Source organism: Heloderma suspectum, chromosome 6 (assembly GCF_057233095.1).
Source record: "Heloderma suspectum isolate Gila_16-S chromosome 6, 16-S_ref, whole genome shotgun sequence".
Lineage (NCBI taxonomy): Eukaryota > Metazoa > Chordata > Lepidosauria > Squamata > Helodermatidae > Heloderma > Heloderma suspectum.
In genome coordinates this window covers 49,476,855-49,497,788 of record NC_139463.1, presented here as the reverse complement: position 1 = coordinate 49,497,788, position 20,934 = coordinate 49,476,855, and the positions used below count along the sequence as shown (strand labels likewise).

At 53.6% G+C, this 20,934-nt stretch overlaps 1 protein-coding gene across 1 annotated transcript; it reads left to right on the top strand.

The window, feature by feature from the left end:
• The first annotated feature begins 2,877 nt into the window (after positions 1-2,877).
• On the top strand, positions 2,878-20,457 carry GGCX (gamma-glutamyl carboxylase). Its single transcript, XM_084807265.1, has 15 exons — positions 2,878-2,934; positions 3,039-4,182; positions 8,457-8,615; positions 8,934-9,099; positions 10,065-10,143; positions 10,665-10,771; positions 10,946-11,109; positions 11,603-11,880; positions 12,340-12,471; positions 14,742-14,893; positions 15,797-15,966; positions 16,262-16,392; positions 17,552-17,699; positions 17,955-18,150; positions 18,940-20,457. Exons 1-15 carry the CDS (start codon positions 2,878-2,880, stop codon positions 19,100-19,102), a joined length of 3,246 nt encoding a protein of 1,081 aa, XP_084663391.1. The 3' UTR covers positions 19,103-20,457.
• The last annotated feature ends 477 nt before the right edge of the window (positions 20,458-20,934 follow it).

Genomic DNA, 20,934 nt, shown 5'->3' with positions numbered 1-20,934 from the left:
CTTCGGCCTTACACTCCCACGCTCCCACGCTTTGTTAAAAGCCAGACTGTCCTGCAACATTTTTCTAATTAACAGCCTCAGATCTTGTTTTTTTTCCTCTCAGCTCGACCTTGAGCTTTTTGCTGTTTTCTCTCTCTATTCTGAATCTTTTTAAAAAAACCTTTTTCCTTCTTTGTTTGACATACATCTCAAGGGGGTGCAAGGTTTGCTTCCCCCACCACCCATAGCCTCCCTCCTAAATTGAAGACAGACACAATTAGGGAATGGGAATTGGTCAGTGAGTAAGGGGTCTCACTGGCCGACACAAGAGGATTTTTCACACCACGCACTTTGCTACTGGCCTGGGCACCCGGACGGTCAACGGTATGCGTCAGAAACCGCAGTAGCCACTCACACAATCATCAATCTCTCCACTACATCCATATGTCCCTGCCACCCACTTTTCCCACTTTTTACCAGAGCGGAAAACGGCTTCCCCAGCTTCCTCAGCTTCCTACTGAGTACTGGCGTGCTAGGTACTGGCGCCCACTCGGGGGTGTGATCAGGCCCCCCTTCTACCCGCAAGGAGTAGGTTCTTTTGTATACGTATACCACCAACACTGACCTTCTTCATAAGGCGGGGCCCTCTTTTTTTCTGCCCAGTGGCCTTTCTCCCTAAAGGCGGGGCCCTCTTTTTCCCATATACTTGCCTTTCTCCTGAAGGCTTCCAATGTGGGTTTCAACTCAATTGCAGCTGCGATACAGGCAGGGCTCAAGTTCCTTCCTCCGCTTCCCAAGGTTCTCTTGCTGCTCACTACCGTTTGGGCGATCCCGGTGCAGGCTTTCTCCCATTCACTCGACAAAAAGGTCGGTGGCGCCAAGAAAGGGAGGCATGTGCCGAGCTCGTCCTCCCGGTGCGGCGATCAAGAGCAGGCAACTGCCACCTGTCTGGCTCAGAGCCTGCCACATCCGAGTCACGGCACCATTTATGTTGCAGAACCCAGAGTCAGAGAGACCACGGAGTGAAGGAAAAAGAGATTCTTTATTTAACGCGCGGGCTTAAGGCTGGAATCATTTCCAAAGAGCCAGAAGCCCCGATTTACATTAGCACATTGGTTTTATAGACATTGTGACACATATGAAACGGCTCCTCCTCCCCCTCCCGCATGGGGTTGCAATCCTCAACATTTCTTCTCTTAGCACTATTGTTTATAATACAAGAACTGGGTTATAGGGTAGCCATGATAAGGAGAGAACAGAAGAGAACAGCAGAGAACAAGATATACAACTGTATGACCTTTGACAAGATAAGGAATTCCTGTGTCTCGTCAGCTTACAACAATATATTCAAGGGAGAAAGAGCTCAGCAAGAACATGAAGCATGAGACTGCATGAGGCTACTTAGTCTGACCCCTGATATGGCTGCTACAGTACGACAATGGAACCCATTACCTAGGGAGGTGGTGGGCTCTCCCACACTAGAGGCATTCAAGATGAAGCTGGGCAGCCATCCATCAGGGATGCTTTGACTTAGATTCCTGCATTGAGCACAGGGTTGGACTCGACAGAGGCTCCTTTCAACCCTATTATTCTATGATTCTAAGGTAAATTTTGATAATTTCATACAAAGTATTGTGGCAAATCTAAACAGCAGGTGTTGAACTTGTCATTATGGGTAGCTAGATTAGTATTTCAGTTCAGGCAACTAAATGAATATTTTGCTAAAATTAATTAATGTAACTTGTGGAATTCCAAATAACATCAAATATTTAGAAATTGAGAGAGCTTTGGCTATTGGGCGGTATAGAAAAGCAATAAATAGAATTGTTTGGAGGCCCTTTCAGGGCCATCATCAGACATAATTTACTGCAAATCATACAAAGGACAATAATAAGGAAGACAGAATGGGACAATTGCACAATTTGCAGGAGCATCACAGATTATTTATGTTGATACAGGCAATTATACTGGGGTGCCGTAGGTGAAGCAGAACATTCCAATCTGTCAAACTGTGTTTACCTAAGCAACAATTACTATTCTGTCCACCTTGACATCAGCATTTAGAAAAGAAGCCCAAGCCATATTACACCCAACAGTGGAGGCCTGAAGAAACATACAGAAGGTAGCATCTCTCATAATTTGAGTTCCCCATTATGGTTCAACCTTGTACTAAAATTGTGGAGATAAGGTCTTCATTTGGAAAAACTGGGCTTGGCTTCACATAGGAACTCGGGGAGTGGGGGGAGGGGGTTTACTGATGATGACAAAATCCTGGCAAGCTTTGAAGCGTTGCAGGGTAAGTATTTCTTACCACCCTAGGAAAAATGCCATTGCACGCAGGTCAGGGAACTACTGGTAACCATCTTTGGTCCAGATGTTTGTGCAATTTCAGAGCCTTCACTGAAAGTGGTTCTGTTGTAGGTCATTTCAAAGCTTCCTCTTCCAGTATCTGATAGGTAGTTGCTTGTTGAAGCCTCTAGAGAACAGAGAAGCTTGGAATAAGGAGCTGAATAAGGTGATTCATCCCAGTCAGTGGAGGCAAAGAATACTGATGACAGGCAAACAACACTTGATATAAGATTGCAATTAATTCAGCTTTGTCTACGGAGCTTCTTGGATGTCTCAGAAATTAGCAAGTGGGAAACCATAGTACCCATCAGCATGTTGGCCATACCTTGTGTTGAATGCTCATTTTATGCATATGCTATGACAGCCAGCATGGAGTACTGGCTGGAGTGTTGGACTAGGGCTGGGGAAGAGCAGAATTTAAATTCCGACTTCTCTATGAAACTCACTGGGTGGCCTTGGCCCCGTCACTATCTCGCACCCTAACCTACCTCACGTTTGTTGTTGTGAGGATAAGATTAAAGGCGGGGGGGGGGGAGATGAGACGGGACAATGCATGTTGCCTTGAGCCCCTTGGAGAAAAGGTGGGATGGGATAGAAATATTCAGGGTGCGAATATTCAGGGTTCGCTTTTGAGAGGGGGTGAGAAGGGGGTGCTTTGGAAAGTGGGGTGATCGCAGCAGGAGGGCAGGCGATTGACCCTCTTCTTGCAGACTGGATTCTGCTGTCAACCCCCCCCTCCCGGCTGTTGCGCCCGCTTCCCCCGTGGGCGAGGAGGGGGCTGTGGCGGGTCGGCCGCCCGGCTGCCCAGGGGAGGCGCCGGCGCCGAGGGCGGGAGGCGGCTTTGCCTGTCCCGCCCCGAGTCCCGCCCCGCGGACGCAGCCAGCAGGGCGGCCATCGGCCTGCGGCGCCCCCGCCCCGACAGCCGCGCCGCGGAGGGCCACGCGTCCGCGCCGAGCGCTGCTGCTGCTCCGGCGACGCCGCGGCAGCGCCCGGCCCGCGCACCGGGGCAGGAGGGGCCGGAAGCGCGGCGCCTTCCTGCCTGCGCCGCCTCTCTTCGGGACGGGCCGCCGCCGCGTCGAGATGGACCCGGGCCGCGCCCACGCTGCAGGTCTGGCCCGGAGACCGCGGGGGCGCGCAGGCCTCCCGGCAGGGTGCGGGGCTTCCCCGCGGCGAGGAGCCTCCGCCGCGCTCGCGCCGGGCAGACACGCAGCCCGTGGAACGGGGCGGCCCGCGCTGCGCTTCGCGGCGGGGAGGCGGACGGGCGCCGGCTCACAGAGCACCCCTCAAGCTGCTCAAAGCAGGCGGGCGCCCCTGAAAACCCCTTCGTCCGCATGGGGAAAAGTAAAGGGGCGGTGGGGTGGGAGCCGCACATGCCGCGGCGAGCGCCCCCGCGCGGCTTGTTCCTCGGTCACGCCGGAGTGCGGCGGCGGGGGGCCCGCCGCGCAGCAAGGCGAAGCAGGCCGCTTCTGGCTGCGGGGCTTCGGGGACCCCGTCCACGCTCCCGACCTGCCGCGGGGCCGCGTCAGTCTGGACCCCGCGCGGCCGCGGCCTCCGCGGCTCTTCGCCCGCGGCGCGCCGGGATCCCGCGCAGAAGCCGCCCTCTGCCGGAGGCCCGGTGCCACCCCCGCCTTGCTTTTGCAGGAGTCCCGCTCTCCGGGCCCCCGCCCGCCCGGCCGGAGAGGCGCAGCAGGGGGACGAAGGCCCCGGGGCCGGCGCCCGGCGCAGGCGCCCGCAGCGGGACCGCGCGCCTGCTGGGCTTTGAGCGCGCCGACCTCTCCAGCTGGCCTCGCGTGGTCTGCCTGTTGAACAGGCCCACTGACCCGGCCGCCCTGGGCGTCTTCCGCTTCCTCTTCGGTGAGTCGTGCCTGCAGCTGCCGGGCGGAGAGTGGCGGCCTCCCCCCGAGCGTGCGGGGGCAGCTCCTCTTGCCGTGCGTTACAGCGATCCCGTCGGGAGGTTACCGGAGCAGAGACTGCCCTGGCCAGGGACGGCTGGAGCTGCTGGCCAGCCCGCTTAAGCCCGGGCAAGCCGCTTGGCGGCACCGAGGATTCCTGCACCTCCAGTGATGAGGCTGGATCCAGGAGCCCCCTCTCCCCCGCCACCTGCCTGCTCTTTAAGGGGGGCACAACTCCGTCTAGGGCAGGTTGCACGCCCGTTTCCCAGATGGGAGAACGCCCGAAGTGCCTCCGCCTTGTCAGGATTTAACTTCCGTTGATGCTGGACTCTGAGGGTCGTGATGCGCCACATAGTGGCATGTAATCGCGTTGAGGCAGGGGTGGGCAGCACATGCCCCCGTGGCCTGGAGTGCAGCCCCCACCCCACCCTGCTGCCGCCCTTGCGCTGCTGAAATTCAGCAGCACAGTGGCAAAAACACCCCGTGGTTAGCTGTCGAAATTCAGTGGCAACTCACTATGGCATCAGGGGCGGGATCTCTCTCAGTCGCAGGGCTGAATTCCATTTCACAGAAGCTCCTGGGGGCCACATTGGCTGAAGGCAAGGGGGCCAGAGGCAAAAGGTGGGAAGCCAAAGATGCAAAGATGACACAAAAGTCACCAGAATATTGCTCCTGAAAGCACTTGCTGCCAGCCACTGAGCAGGGGGGGCGGGGGGCATTTCAAGCTTTTAGAGAGGGGAAAAAACTGCTCAAAAGCCAGGAAACCACCAGATGACCAGTGGTTGGGGGAGGGGGTGGGGCCAGGGGAGGGGACATGGTCACCTGGAGAACCCCGGGGGGGCCATACTTGGCCCCCAGGGCTGCAATTCCCCATCTCCTCACTATGGAGAGTCAAAAGTGCCAAATTTATCTTCTTCTCAAGCTAAATGTGGTCATTTTGAGTCTCCATAGCAGTTTGCTGATGAATGTCAATGGCAAACCAGTGGGGGGTTTTGTTGCCGTGGGTGGGACGGTGGCAAGAGTGCACCACCCAGGGAAGGCGTGCATCCAGGGACTGGAACTCAAGCCCTGGGCTGCCTGAAGTTGCCCACCCCATCTTAAGGTATAGACAGGGCTGTGGGTTGAGTTCAGAGAATGAAGGCGTAGGGATGGATCTCAAGAGCCCGGTCGTGGTGGCGTTCTCTCTTCTGCCATGTTGCTTTTGCTGTGTGGTTTGGGATATGTGGGGTCTGGAATGGCCTTTCTCCAAGCACAATTGACTCCACATGCGATGGCTGCTCTTGGCACATCTATAAAGGCCTCAGATGCCCCCCCTTTTCTCTCTGCAGCCTCCCTCTCTTCCAGCAAGCATAGGCCTGTCTCCCCCAGCCCCCAATGGCTCTCTTGTAAACTATTTGCAGGACATGCTTGTTGCAGGAAACAGACAGTTGGGTTTTACTGACAGCTGTAAAAGGAAACAAATGGAATGTGTGGGATGTGCAACCTAATCCAGCAACAGGATGTGGAGGGATGAGTGTCCTTTCAAGCTGTGGTGTCTCTGCTGTACCGGAGCCAGCAATGGAGATCCCACATCCTGGGGTGGAAGCAACCTGTGGTTGTGCATTTGGGGTCAGTGCCACTGGCCTCTGCCTTATCAGTAGAGCTGGGAGACTTTGGACTTGGTGGGGAGCTCTCCGGCTCTTCCTTCGTCATGGGCAGGGCTGGAGCCTGGGTCAGTGCCGGGGACCGAGCATTTCTTGGGGACCGGCCTTGCAAGGATCACTTGCAGATCTACCAAAGAAAGAGCCACTTGTGATTCTGCTCTGGATCTTGGCCTCCAGGCACATTGGCAGGATGGATCTGCTAGGAATCTGTCTGGAATTGGGGAGGTTTTAACCACGTTCTTCATGCAGTGGGAGTCCAGCATTCTGGATTGGCCCCAGAGCTCTCAGGCGTTGCCCTTGTGAGCCTCCCTGATGCATACATGAGGATGTGTGAGCACAGGCCGCTCTTACCTGGGGGTCACCTGCCCATCCTCTTCCTGTAGCCTGCATATCCAGTTCATGCTGGCATCCCACCCCCCTGCATCGCGTGTGGGGTGGTTGTGTGGTTTGCTTGGTGGGTGCAGCCTGCCTACCTGCCTGGAAAAAAAAAGGCCATTCCAGACCCCACATATCCCAAATCACACAGCAAAAGCAACATGGCAGAAGAGAGAACGCCACCACGACCGGGCTCTTGAGATCCATCCCTACGCCTTCATTCTCTGAACTCAACCCACAGCCCTGTCTATACCTTAAGATGGGGTGGGCAACTTCAGGCAGCCCAGGGCTTGAGTTCCAGTCCCTGGATGCACCCCTTCCCTGGGTGGTGCGCTCTTGCCACCGCCCCACCCACGGCAACAAAACCCCCCACTGGTTTGCCATTGACATTCATCAGCAAACTGCTATGGAGACTCAAAATGACCACATTTAGCTTGAGAAGAAGATGGATGGTTTGTTAGCATGTGGCTTCTGTGTCTCTGGAAACTGTTTCACCTGCTCATCATTGGCACCAAAATGCTCAAATGGGAGCGCAAGTCGCTTCCTGTATAAACATGACCTGAGAAGAAACAAAGTGAGACAGCTGGTCTGCCTAGCAGCTTCTCTTGCCCAAAGACAAGCCAAGACTGGGCAAAGTGGGGAGGGGGGCGTGTAGGGTAGGGCAGCTTTCAAGGCTCTTGGTAAGTAGGAGACTTCAGGAGCTCAAATATCTGGGGCCCCAGCAGGGCATCTGCTCTTGAGACCACTTGTCAGCTCTGAAACAGTAAAAATGATGATTGTAGAATGCTGTGATCTGATGCCTCAGGAGGGAACTTAAAAGTGATCCTTTCTCCTCTGTCTCCGTGTTTTGGATTCTTTATTCTTACTCCCAGCGTACTCACAGATGGTGTTGACCTCCACTATGAGCCTAAAAATGTTTTTTCTTTGGAAGGGTTCACTGAACAGTTTTCTTACGCTTTCAAGGTCCAACTGATCACCACATTTTGTGGGCTGGTTTGACTTTCTTTCAAGGTTAGATTGGCTGGCAACACTTGGAAGTTTTGCCTGGGGTTTGTTTGTGGTGTGTGTGTGTGTGTGTGTGTGTGTGTTTACCTTTTCCCAAAGCTTTGATGCAGCACAAGGGCCATCCACCCAAATTTCCCTCAGTATGGAGATTTGGCACAAGAGCAGTGTGTCTGCGTGTGCACGTGTGTACGGAATGGCTGACCTCGTGTCGCTTCCTTTCCTGCAGCTGTGTGATTAAGTTGCTCCTTCCACAGCAGTTTTCTGCTCTGTGTTTTGAAACTCTCTCGGTCACCTCCAGCTCTCATTCACTTCAGACACGCACCGGACCATTCCACATTACGGTGTTGTTTGTGTCTGATCATTTTCTGGAGTTTTCTACAACAGTGCACAACTGTGGTGCGGAAGCTCTAAATGCTGGCAGTTTGGGGCCATTTGTTGGACAGGCCTTTCCTCTGCACAGCCCAGGAGGAGCCCAACTCTCCACAGACAGGCCTTCCCCAACCTGCTTCTCGCTGCACGTTGCTGCTCCTGTGAGGTTGCCCTTAAAGCTGTGTTGCCAGGTGGACGCCTCCTCTGTCAACACTCCCTTTTGGGGAAGACTGCAGCCTGGAGGTGCTGAGGCCCTGGGGCTCAGGACTTCCATGCTGGCTTGTGCAGGAAATGCCTGCTGGCATGGAAGTCCTGGGATTTCTGCCCACTTGGTGCCTCAGCCACGTGAAAGCCACTTTTTACTTTTAAGAGCAGCTGCCCCTTCATATTCTTCCACTGTGGCATGTTGGAGTCCAAGGGAATAAAAGTTCAAGGAACCAGAATGACATGTCTACCAGAACCAAACTTGAACCATATTATTTTCCTCCTGTATATTGAGCAGGATGAGAGCTGACCAGGAAAAAATTCAGTTGCTAGTTGGAATAATGCAAGAGAAGGAAGGTTTGCAACTTTAATCTAGGAAATATAGCTGTGATGAAAGCAATTTAAGGTGGTGTGCAGTTCCTGCAATATCTTTCCAGTCAGTGGCCAACAATTGTGAGGAACAATACAGCATCCCTAATGCTTGTCCTAGGGGTTCCTCCACCAAGCATGCCAAAAGACTGTGGAGGTGGGGAGGGGAGCATTGCTGCCCCCCTCCTTTGCATTTTTTGCACAGAGTAGAGGGTGAGGGAGTCTGTTCCATTGCTGCCATTGACCTCTTCTTGCTCTGTTTCTTTCTCAGGGATGTTGATGGCTTTGGACATCCCACAGGAGCGGGGCTTGAGCTATCTGGACCACAAATACCTGGATGGGTTGCAAGTGTGTCGCTTCCCCCTCTTCAACTTCCTGGAGCCACTCCCACTGGACTGGATGTACCTTGTCTACACAGTCATGCTCCTGGGTAAGGATGCCAGGAGGAGACTGAGCCACTGAAGGGCCCAGCTTAGCTGTCCTGGCTGGCTGGAATGAGCTCCACTGTGTTTCCCTGGCTGGCTTCCCTGCTGTCTCTTTGGGCTGTGTCTAGCTAGGAGAGAATCCATATTGGGGGGGGGGGGGGGCACCTGCTTTTCCCCACTGATTTTTTGGGGAAAGGGGGGAATGTGTGTTTTTTCCTGTGTTTTCTCAGGTTTCCCCAGGTTTTTTAAGGTCCTCATGTCCCTCTGAAGACACTCTGCGCATGGAGCGGAGCACCCTAACCTTTGCTCCCTTGCTGCTTTAGGTGCTTTGGGGATCATGCTGGGCTGCTTCTATCGGCTCAGCTGCCTGCTCTTCGTGCTGCCGTACTGGTACATCTTCTTCCTGGATAAAACGGCCTGGAACAATCACTCCTACTTATATGGCCTGCTTGGTTTCCAGCTAATGTTCATGAATGCAAACCGCTACTGGTAAGAGGCTCTTTGCTTTCTTTTCCCCACAGCCATGATTTTGGTTTTTGCAGTGGCTGCTCTTTGTTCAGAACACGTCTCTGCCAGGTAAACAAATCTGTCACTCCAGTTGCACAACTTCCATTTGAAGGGAGGGGAGGTGTGCCCTGTCCATGGGAGAGGCTCTTTTGGTGCATGGTGTTCTTCCTGCTTCCTGCCTTTGTCCTCTCCCCTATTTTCAAGGTCTTTTAAAGGCTGCAAGGGATGTATTGCCTTCGAGTGTGATTTCAGCCTTGCGACCAACCACCCTGCTAAGAGCGGGGCTTGCCCAGAGCAGCCAGGGAGCTTGACACTGCATATGAGGACTGAAACTGGGCCCACCGTGACCAGGTGTAGTTCTGCCTCCTGCAACAGGCCATTGTGACAGACCTGGAGGTGGTGCTGTTCCTTCAGGCATCATCAGAGCCGCCGTCCCGCCTTTCCCTTAGCACAAAGCTGCCTCACCCACACCTGGCATCATCCTTCCCGCAACACACCCGGCACCCCTGCTTTCCAAATTAGTTGAAAAGGCTGTGCGTGTACGCAGCACTGTGCAGCTAGAAGCCTTCCCAGCTGCTACCCAAAAGCCTTGTGTGTGAAACCTGTATCTCCTGTGACCATCTCCAGACCACAGCAGAGGCTGGTTCTAGGTGCCAGCTCTCTGGATGAGCCAGGGAGTGAATAGGATTCCAGCCTAAAAATCACAGTTCTAGTTCTTAGTTGCGTCATCACCTTTTTCAGAATTGGCATTACAGTGGGCTGAAAAAATCATTTCAGACTTCTTGAGCACCGTCAGTCAGGCGGATGGTGGAGCCGCTAGGGTGCCTCTGGTCCTGTGGAGACCTGTATGTTTGTCTGGATTTAAAATGGACCTTCCATAGCATCTCAGCCCCTCTCTCCTCCCCAGCCCCCAGGAGTCCTCCTAGTGGTGTGCCTTCTCTCTTTAGGTCTCTGGATGGTCTCTGGAGTCCACGGAAGAGAAACGCTCATGTTCCGTTGTGGAACTACACAGTGTTGCGCACCCAGGTACGGTGGGCCGTGGGGTGTCCCTCCGACATGGGCATCCCGCCAGTTTCCGCACGGATGTGCCTTCTAGAAGCAAAAGGGCCTCTGTGGGGATGGATGAGCCACACACGGTCCCCCTCACTCTGCTCTGTCCGTTGGCACCCAGCTCCTCGATGGGCAGCACCGTCAGAGAGCGTGGCGGTCAGGACTGGGGCGCCCACCAGTGGCTGCCATGAGCATCTGGTACAGCGAACAGGTGACGGTCCCCTTGGGGGGCGCAGGATGGGTTAATAGGAGGCCAGGGCGGGCGGGAGCTTTGCTTCCTTCACGCTTTTCTTTTGCTGTGGAAAGAACTGAGCAGCACATGGATGGGTGGGAGCCTTTGGGGGAGCGGCCAGAAGCAATTTGGGTCCTTGCCTAATCCTGAAGGTGGCTCGGAGTTGGAGCTCCCCCTTCTGCTCCTTCCTGGGGGTTACCACCTTGTCGGTGTGCTGCTTTGTGCCTCCTCCTGACTAGTTTGCCTTGTGCTTGTTTCCTAACAGATCTTCATTGTTTATTTCATTGCGGGCATCAAGAAGCTGGATGCAGACTGGGTGGAGGGCTACTCCATGGGCTCCCTCGCACGGCACTGGCTCTTCAGCCCCTTCAGGTGAGCTGGGGGAGAGGGAGGCAAGCAAGGAGGAAAACAGTCAGCATCTGTGTGGGTGCCACGGAATTATGTGGCTCCATCATCCCAGTGGGTCTGGCTCCCACTAAATGGGGGGGGGGGCAGAAAGGTCTTGTGCTCCACTCCTTCTCAGCCACGCTGTGTCTTCTGCCTCAGGTTGGTGCTTTCAGAGGACATGACCAGCTTACTGGTAGTGCATGGTGGGGGCCTCATGCTGGACCTCACTGCTGGCTTTCTGCTCTTTTTGGATTCCACCCGCCCTGTTGCCCTTTGCTTTGTCTCTTACTTCCACTGCATGAATTCCCAGCTCTTCAGCATTGGTAAGTTCTCCAGAAGCCTAAACTACCACCTTTCTCTACTGAGGGTCAGGGTCCTCTAACTCTAGTCTTTTTTGTGAGCAGCTGTTAACTCAGGCTTGTAAAAGCCACTCACCTGATCACCTGTGGTGAGTAGTAATCCCTTCAAGATAACCAGGCGAAGCTTTTGCCATTGAAGGAAAGTGGGTTATTTCCCACACCACCAACCGCAGGGCATTAACATGCTGCAAATGACTAACATTGGTATGAGCCAGAAAGAAGGTCAGTGAAATTGCTTGTGGGCTCATAGCATTTGCAGACATCCACTTGTCTGTGTTAATGTTTCCTGCCATGCAAGTACTTTGCCTGTGTCACAAGTAAGCGGGAGGCTTGGTAACAATTTCTGCCTTTTGTGGGGTGCGGGTGGGCACTAGTGGTGTTTCACATAAGCCCATTCTTGCAGACGTCCACTTCCTCCCACCTCAGTTCAACCCAGAGATCAACGTCTTGCCCACAGGCATGTTCTCCTACACCATGCTGGCCACCAGCCCACTCTTCTGCTACCCGGACTGGCCACGCCGCCTGATTGCCAGGTTCCCCACCTGTTTCCAAAGGCTCCTGCCCCCTTCGGAGCTGCCCCAGCCCAGTCGGGAGTGTGTGTATGGAGAAGCAGGACAGCAGAGATCGGGCAGAGCGACTCAGAGGCCTGGGCTACGGCAGAAGCTCGGGGCCCTCTTTACGGTCTTGTACATTTTGGAGCAGTTCTTCCTGCCTTACTCACACTTCGTTACCCAGGTGAGAGAGGCGTGTGGATTTTCCCTTTGCAGGCCTGCATAGCAAAAGGCTCTAGACGTTACCCTTGGATAGACGCCCTTTTCTTTCGCATGGGGGCTCCAGCGAGCAGAAGGTGATGGGGGAGCTCTTTGGACTGAAGAATCTGAGCCGCCTGAATTGGATCCTCTCTTTTCTGTGATAACATATTCCGGTATGCTTGTGGAGGTCTCTGGTTCAGGAAAGCCTGGTCCAGAGCTCGCTCTAGACATGTGCAGAGGATGCTAAGAGCCAAATCTGTGTCAGGATTGTGAGTATGAGCATCCAGTTCCTGGTAGCTTTTCAGGCATAAAGCAATAGCACAAGGAGGGTTGTGGAAACTCAGTGCATTGTCTGTGTCTGTCAGAAGGCAGGGATGGGGAGAATGAAACAGCAGTGTCCTTCAGCTCTTGGAAAAGTCACCCCTTTCCACTCCCCATGCAGGGCTATAACAACTGGACGAATGGGCTGTATGGCTACTCGTGGGACATGATGGTCCATTCTCGCTCCCACCAACATGTGAAGATTACTTACCGTGATGGTCTCACTGGGGAACTTGGCTACCTGAACCCTGGGGTCAGTCTCTCTCCTTCTTCCTCTTTCCTTGGTAGTGGGGGCTCTTGGCTGCCTGACTGGGGGGCTGCTTCCCACGTGACAAACTGCGTATTGATTCCATGCAATCCTGGGAATGTTGTTGCATTTAACAAACGCATGCGTGTCTGTTTTGCCCCACATGTGCACTGCAGGAGTCTGCCATCAGCTAGAGCTGACTGCTCTCTATATAGCTTGTAAAATAAGCATGAGCCATGTGGGTCTGGGTGAATGTAACTTCCTGCGCAGAAGCAATAGCTGCGTAGGGTTCTGCAGAGTCACTGCACAGTACAGCCACTCCTCGGCGGCTTCTGGAAGCCCCCAGGAGAGGCAGAGTCTCCAAATGGTACTTCGAGAGAAGGTTCCTTTGGTTTATTGCTTATTTACTGATCGGGCCATATGCATGCAGAAACATAATAAAATGCCCTTCTTAAACAGAAGGTGACACCAAAATAAGTATTAAGGAGGTTTATTATGACAAAGCTAATGAAAACATTTCATAGGGAGCTATTAAAACATTTCACAAAGTCTAAGGAATATTTATTAACCTATTACAATACATTAGCAGGCTTAATCTTCTATACCAGTCAATAGTTGTCATTTCTCCCAAGCCCGTTGGACAAACTTGGCAGCCCTGTAGGGCATATCGTAATCTGTACCAGCCAGTAATCATAAGGTTATACTTACAGAACATTTGTTACTGGACCCGACTGTAAGGGCTCAAGATATTGCTTCCTCAGCTCTGGATACAGGGAACGTTCCGTTAAAAAGTGTACCGTGTTCCCTCTCTTGGGGCAGCCAACTGGGCAGTATCCTTTCGCACCATGGTAAACCCTATAGTGCACTTTCAGCTCCATCAGCTGCAGAGAATTCAGTCTGCATTTCGTCAGAAGCCATCTCAACTCATATGAGCCACTAGAGGACAGATAGGGGGGCACCTTTCCCAGGGAAGCAATACTTTTATAGAGTGTATTGGAACGGCTCCCAGCAGCAGTGGCCATTGCAGTCCGAGTATCAACAATGTGTAGTCCTCTAGAGATCGCTTGGAGATAATGGCTGACTGATGCTTGTGAATGGTGTGACAAAGAATCTTGGAGAAATAAACTGAGCTGTTTTATTAGACCAAGGTTCTCTTCCTCTGAAAAAGATACTTTTATCAAAATGGGTCGGGCAATTTGCAGGTGTCAACAACTCCTTCCTCCTGTGCTGGGCATCTCGAGGCTTCCCTTCTCTTCTTTCTCCACCCTTCTTTGGTGGTTCTAGGAGGAGGCCCAGAGAGGATGGCTGAATGGGCACTTGACTTTGGGGTGTGTTTGCTTCTCTAATCAGTGGTGCTCAGAATGTGCCAGGAGGACTCTGTGCCCCTGTAGGAGTGATTGTAGGGAAGGAGAGATACGGTGCTGTGGTTCTGAGCAGACACCTTTTCTTTCCTCGGTCTTTTCCCTCAGTGGAAGGTTCTGACTGCTTCCCACCTTGCCCTCTTGCCTGCTGGTGATGCTGTGTGGCAGGTCAATTCAAAACAAAATCTGTCATCCACAACATCCATCATGGATGAGGGGACTAACCTGGTTTGTATCACTGAAATCTAGAGTGGGGAGCTGGGAAGAGTTACCCTCCCAGCGATGTCCCCCAGGTATTAAGTGTAGCACCAGCATAGGCTGGAGGGACAGCCAGGGGAACTGCTGTTGTATACAGGAGTTCCATCTCCCTCTCCAAGTCTGCTGCCCAAGGGCGTACCAGTCCACAGTGCTTGTGCCAGGCACTGAGCTCCCAGGACAGATTGGCCACTGCCGGTGTGCCACCCGCCCTCCTGCCCAGCAGCCTTCCTGCCAGGCGACTTTCAGGGTGGTGATCCTGGGGGCCTTGTAGTGCCTAGCAGAGCTTTTCCAAAACATTTAAGGCCTTTTGCAGTTTGGCCAAGAGAGCGATTTGGCGGAACCCACAGTAGCTATCTGTGAGGTGTTTGCAAGACGCTCCTTTGGATCAAAAAGGAAATTCTAGTGGTAAAATCCCCAGATTCAGCACCCAGAACAAAGCACTCACATTAAGTACTGAGTAGCAAATTTGCACGATTGATAGAATTGATTTCAGCTTTAGAATCTGCACTTTTCCGTCTGCAGAATTGTTGGGATTTGGGATCCTTACTGCTTGTCCCCACTCCCAATCACAGTGAGTTTGGTCTTCCTTCCCCTCTCTCCCTCCCCGTTCCACCTGCATTCCTGCATCCCAGCTGAAAACAGTTTGTGTTGGAGCAGGTCTTCACACAGAGCCGGCGCTGGAAGGACCATGCAGACATGCTGAAGCAGTACGCCACCTGTCTGAGTCACTTATTGCATCACTACAACATTTCGGAGCCAGAGATTTACTTTGACATTTGGGTCTCCATCAATGATCGTTTCCAGCAAAGGTTAGTGGGGGCGTCACAGAATCACAGGACAGTGGGGTTGGGAGGGACCTACAAGACCGTTGAGTCCAACCCCCTGCTCAGGGCAGGAATCCAAGTCAGAACATCCCTGGCAGATGGCTGTCCAGCCTTGTCTTGAATGCCTCCAGTGTGGGAGAGCCCACCGCCTCCCCAGATAATTGGTTCTATTGTCGTATCGCTCTAACAGTCAGGAAGTTTTTCCTGATGTTCAGCTGGAATCTGGCTTCCTGGAACTTGAGCCCATTATTCCCGTGTCCTGGGAGTTGCGATGCCCCAGAGACTGCTAATGCTGATGACAGTCAACTGCACAAACAAAAACGCCCCATCCTTTTTAAACGTCTGGCCAACCCCCATCTTGTGGCAGAGCCTTTAGCAAATGCTGCTTTCAGCCATGCTCTGCAGCTGGGATGATATGGCATGAAATGGCAGTCATGAAGAAATCCAGTGTTTCCAACAATAGGCAGGAGTGCCTAGAAGAGAAGGAGGCCCGTGCAAGGGAAGTGTTGGGACTGGGTAGAAGTTGGGAGGTTGCTTTGCATCCTGCAGGTGCTTCAAAGCATCAGTGGAAGATAGTGCCCCATGGGCCAAAGAGCTTGTGAGATGCCCCAAGATAGGACCATGATGGACTGTCTGTTCTTGGGCAAGTAGACCTTTAAAAAAACATGCAAGCTGAGCCCAGCCTGCCAGACTTGGAGATCAGCTTAATCATTGTGGCCTGTGGCTTTTCAGTTAGAAACCAGCTCAAAATATGTCCAGGGGTTTGAGCGTGCAGAATAATGGCAGCTATGTGGGAGCAGAGAGACAGGCCCACCCTTCTTGCTGGACCATGGCTGCATCCTTGTGCTTTTTGTATCTTCACTTTGCCCACGTTCATCCCCTCCTCAGACTCTTTGACCCACATGTGGACATTGTGCAGGCGGAGTGGTCCCCTTTCCAAAAGACGCCATGGCTGAAGCCTCTTCTGGTTGACCTGTCACCGTGGCGGACGAAGCTGCAGGAGATCGAAGATTCTCTGGACAACCAGACTGAGGTGGTCTTCATTGCCGACTTCCCAGGTGCTCCCTTGCTGTTTGCGTTCTCTAGGCAGCCGACGCTTGGTTGGGCCAAATGGGTATGGTGCGTCTCGGCATCTTGCCTTTGGGTCGTTGCTTTGGTAGCAAGTTGTGCCTCCAGCTAGACATGCCAGCTTAACTCGTTTTGACTACTTGTGCAGGCCAGCCACCAGAAGTTCTTGGCCCTCAGTACATATTAGCTGGAGAGTGTTCCTGGGGTGTAAGAAAAGCTGTAGGCCCCGCTCCTATGGGTTCTGTTGCACTCCAGCTCCTCACTCCCCTGTTTCCCCCATGGCAGGACTGCACCTGGAGAACTTTGTCAGTGAGGACCTTGGTAACACCAGCATCCATTTGCTGAAAGGAGAAGTTGCTGTGGAGATTGTCAGTGCACAGAAGAACTACACGCTGCGGGAAGGAGACAGGATGCAGGTGGGGGCCAGGCAGAGCACTTGGACTGGAGAGGATGGAAGGGACGCTCTCCCGGCTGCCTTTGTGATTACCAGCAATCCTGATGCTCTGCCCCAAAACCGAAGCGGGAGGGAGGGGAGTTCAGTGGCCTTTCACCCACCACACACTTGTTCATGGAAGCTGAGGACCGACCCACAGTATTCGTGCCCGTTGGGGAGGGGCCAGAGCTCAGTGGCAGAGCAGTTGCTTTGCATGCAAGAGGTTCTGTCCCTGCCTGAGACCCTGGGAGCTGCTGTTGTGCTCAGGGTAGAGTGGCCAAGCTTGGTACGGGACAGTGTCGTACTTTATGCAGGTGAGGGAGAGACTGGGCACTTTTCCATGGGAAGAGATTCCACTTGGGGCATTCTCTGATTCCTGCCTGATAGGAATTGCCAGAGCATTTTAAACTTTTCTTCTGGGCCCACAGTGAGGGGATTGTGAGGCCTTCGTCTGGGGTGGTGGTCCTGGGCTGGTTCACACGATCACTACAGCCCAGCATGGCTTATTCAAGCCGCGGTGGGTTGCAGCGCGTACCAGTGGCCCGTTGAATATTCAGCCCCCAGTGAGGGGTTGCTGTGGTTTTCTGTGTTGTCCGAACCCAGGTGACATGGGTGGTTGGAGGGGGAAACAAGGAAACAGCCCTCCAGTAACCTTACAACAGGCCATGGTTTGTTGGAGGGTGGTTTCTCCTTGCAACAATCCATGCCACCTGGATTCGGATGACATGACGCTGTGCCCGGAGCTTGAATAGGCCACCTGGTGCTCGCAGGTGTAACTTGTAACTTTAATGAGCTTCCGTCACACATTAAAAACGTTGTGCAGGCAGGCATTTGGGTTAGGATTAGGGTATTTTTAGAAATACGATGTTTTAATGTAGAATTGTATTGTTTTAAAACTGTTTATATTGCTGTACATCGCCCAGAGTGGCTGGGTGACTGGGCAGATGGGTGAGAAAGAAAGAAAAAGAAAGAGAGAGAGAGAGAGAGAAAGAAAGAAAGAGAAAGAAAGAAAGAAAGAAAGAAAGAAAGAAAGAAAGAAAAAATAAATATCTTGAACACACCACAGTGGGCTGCCGTGACCATGCAAGCCAGGTGACTGCCGCCTCCTGTCTCAGCCCGTTTCTGTGCTCTCTTGGCCACAGCTGCCATCTGGTGAATACCATAAGGTCTTCACGGTGTCCCAGGAGCCCTCCTGCTACATGTATATCTACGTCAACACCACTGAAGCAGCTCTGGAGCAGAACTTCACTCGCCTGCAGGAACTGCGGGAGAAGGTGCAGAACGGGACTGGTGAGTCTGTGGACGGCTGCTGGACAGCCCGAGGCAAAGGAATGGGATGTCTTGGTGGCACCTCGGGCTCCGGGACACCAGCCTGTGCGGAAGCATTTCCCCCTCCGTCCTCTCTGTGGGTGGGGCTCTTGCAAAGCAGACCAAAGGCGGGCTGAGGGCGCTTAGTCCCGGGTGGGAGCTCAGGCTGCCATAGGATGCATTCATTTTCAGGGGGTCTTCTGAGGCTAACCCCGACTTTGCCCTTGCCCCCCCCAGAAACGGAGCCTCTCCCCCCAGAGCTGCAGCCCATCTTGGACGGCTCCCTGGAAAACGTGACCCAGACAGACCCTGTTGTCGAGGCCTTCCTCCACCGCCGCCGGCGCATGGAGGAGCTGCAGAAGCGGCGCAATGCCACGGCGGCCGAGCGCCTCCACCGCTTTGCAGCCAAGAAGTACTTCATCTTCCGCAGGAGGTGAGAGAGAAGAAGGCTTTCCCTGGGCGCCTCTGCACAGGGGACCCCCAGACAGAGCAAATCCCCATCTCATAATAACCAGAGGGGTGGGGGCCTGGTGGGGCACCAGGGGCGTTGCACACAGCCCTGTCCTTCCCAGGAGCCAAGCCAAGCGAGCGGTTGCCCTTCAGGTCCAGACTTCAGTCCTCTTCTGGTATGTGGCAGCCCCTTGTTGCCAGCTCAGGTTAGTCAGCATCCTGGTTTGTGGCCTGAGGGCCTGTGAGGCAGCCAATCTCCCTGAAGCTAAGCAGGGTTGGGCCTGGACAGTGCCTGGATGGGAGCCCCCAGGAGCCCCATGTACACCACTTTGAGTTCCATGATGGAAGACAGGTGGGATATAAATGTACTAAAATCAATAGGGAGCATTCTGTGGCTTAGGCCAGACTGTGGATGCCCCATCACGTAGTCGAGTGGCTCCTGCAAGAGAGGCTGCACATGTGCAGAGGAGGCCTTCTTTGGCCCGACTGTTCAGCGGCATTCTGATCTGCTCTTCTTGAGGAGGCGCACTCTGGAGGAAGAGCTTTCAACTAGGCCAGGCCTGTTAACCTAGCTATATTGTTGTCACTTTTAGCCTTCTATTTTATGACTGTGTTGATTTGTTTTAAGTTTTGAGAGTGCTGGATTTTGCACGTGGTTTTATCTGTTTTGTAAGTGGATGGGGCTGGCCGCGTCTACCTTTTGACAACGAGACCAGTTTTGTTTCTCTGTACGTGGGCCGCCCCCTTACATGTTCCTCCTGTACCTCCACAGTCTTCTGATGACCAGGATCTCTCTACGGAACCTGGCGTGGGGCCGCCCGTCCCTGGAGCAGCTGGCGCGGGAGGTGGCCCACGCCAACATGCAATATGAGGAAGACTCGGTGGCTAGCAAGCTGGGCACAGCGCCCCAAGAACCAGAGCACGCCGAACTCTGAGCAGGCCTCGCTGCCTCAGCCACGCCACCAGCAGCAGCGGGGGGATCCTCAGTGCTGGGCCAGATGGGGCCAGCGAGCGTCGCAGGGAGCCCCTTGCTGCAGCGGCTGGACTGCGTGGCGCCACCTTGGCCTGGCACCCTGAGGAGAAGGCTCTCCCTTTCTAGATTCCCGCCCCTCAGTGCGCAGCCTCCAGGCTCTGAAACTGCCCGCTGAGCCTTGGCCTCCTGCACAGGCCGATGCAGCACACTATGGCTGCGGACGTTCAGGCATCTGCCAGGGAGGACCCGAACGCAGTGTGGGGCCAATCCATGGGGAAAGCAGTGATTCCACTGGGCGTTGTCAAGCGCTCTCCACAACTCCTAGGTTGACGGTGTGCTTGCAACACAGCAGAAGGTTGGTTTTGGGGGCAGCGAACGCAGCGGCTGCAATGGGGTTCCGAAGGCCTCATCTCCTTTCTGCGGCCAGTGAAAAGCTGGGCCATTTGCCTATTCCAGAGCCAACTAGCCTTGCTGCCTCCCTGCTGGGAAAAGCCAGGAAGGTTGGGCCGGGGGAGAGGTTCTGTTGACAAGAGCAGGCAGGCAGGAAGAGCTCCACAGGCTGACCGGTGGTGGGGCCAAAGCACAGAAAGAGACGGCAGTGGCATTGGGGAAGGCCACAGCTTTTCCTGGAGTGTCCCTTTGCCTCCAGTTCCAGCTAGTTCCCGCTGCGCACGACACGCACGCCGCCCGCTCCTGGCTGCACTTCGCATTCAGACCCAGCTCCTTTTGTTTGTCCCAATCTGCAGCTGGGAGGAGGGGCTGGTGTGAAACCGCTGCCCTTTGTATCAGGCTCTGGTGAGTGCCTTGTGCTCTCAAAGCAGTGGTCTGGCTAGCCTCGTAGGGTCTGCTTCTGAGTAGACAGTCTCCGAGGTGTTTGGCAGAGATCTTTTCCCAGCCCTAAAAGGGAAGGGAGCCAAGTGCCTGTAGCAAAGAAGCCAAACTCCACAGTCTGGCGCTTTCTTGATTAGGACCAGCTGAACAAGCTCTCAGTTCTCAGTTACTTTTTAGGTGGCGATGCCAGAGACCTGGGGCCTTTTAAACTGGCAAAACGTGTACCATGCAAGTGAGCCCTGGCCCCTTCCCCCAAAGGGTCATGCCTCCCACCCTGCCTATTGGAAGAGAACTGCCAGCCTTCTTAACGGCCATCCAGGTACCTGTTGGAGATTGGTGAGAGCTGGAATTCCCATCTTTGGATAGTTTGAGAGCCTTAGAAGACGCATCTATTGAGTCTAGAAAAGAAAAGAGCTTGGCTGTCTCCAGTGTGACTAAGCCAAAACATGTCCTATCCCTTATTAAAAAGAGTATTGTACAAAACCATGTGTGTGTACGAGTGAGTGTGCTCAGTCCTCTTCTCTGCAACTCAGTTTGTTACTGATTGTCCTGTGGTGATTTCACAGGGCTTTTTGGGAAACGGCCACCTTGGGCCCTTGTGACATCAGCAAGGGGTTGTTTCTCCATCGGCTGCCTTCCCCTTGTATTCTCTGTCTCTACGCCACTGCTTGTACTTCCCGGGGGCGGGGGGCAGCAGTGGCAGTTTTCATGTCACACAAACAGAACATCACCCTCATAACCCTAGAATTCAAGGCCATCCAATGAAATTGGCTGGCAGTAGATTTAGGGAAAAGGTGTTCCTTCAGTCACACCATAATTCACTTCTGGAAGTCATGGGATGACACAGTTGGATACTGCCCACTGTGTGTGCATGCATGCTGTAAGGGAAAAACTGGAAGCTAAAATTTCAGGGTCCCTGCTATTGGATACTTGGGCACAACTTAATTTAAACAGCCTCAGTGT

Coding starts and splice junctions, on each gene's coding strand:
- GGCX (XM_084807265.1), top strand. CDS start 2,878: ATGCATGTTGCCTTGAGCCCCTTGGAGAAAAGGTGGGATGGGATAGAA. Junction 12,472..14,741: donor TTGGCTACCTGAACCCTGGG/GTCAGTCTCTCT, acceptor GTGTTGGAGCAG/GTCTTCACACAGAGCCGGCG. Junction 16,393..17,551: donor GGGAAGGAGACAGGATGCAG/GTGGGGGCCAGG, acceptor TCTTGGCCACAG/CTGCCATCTGGTGAATACCA.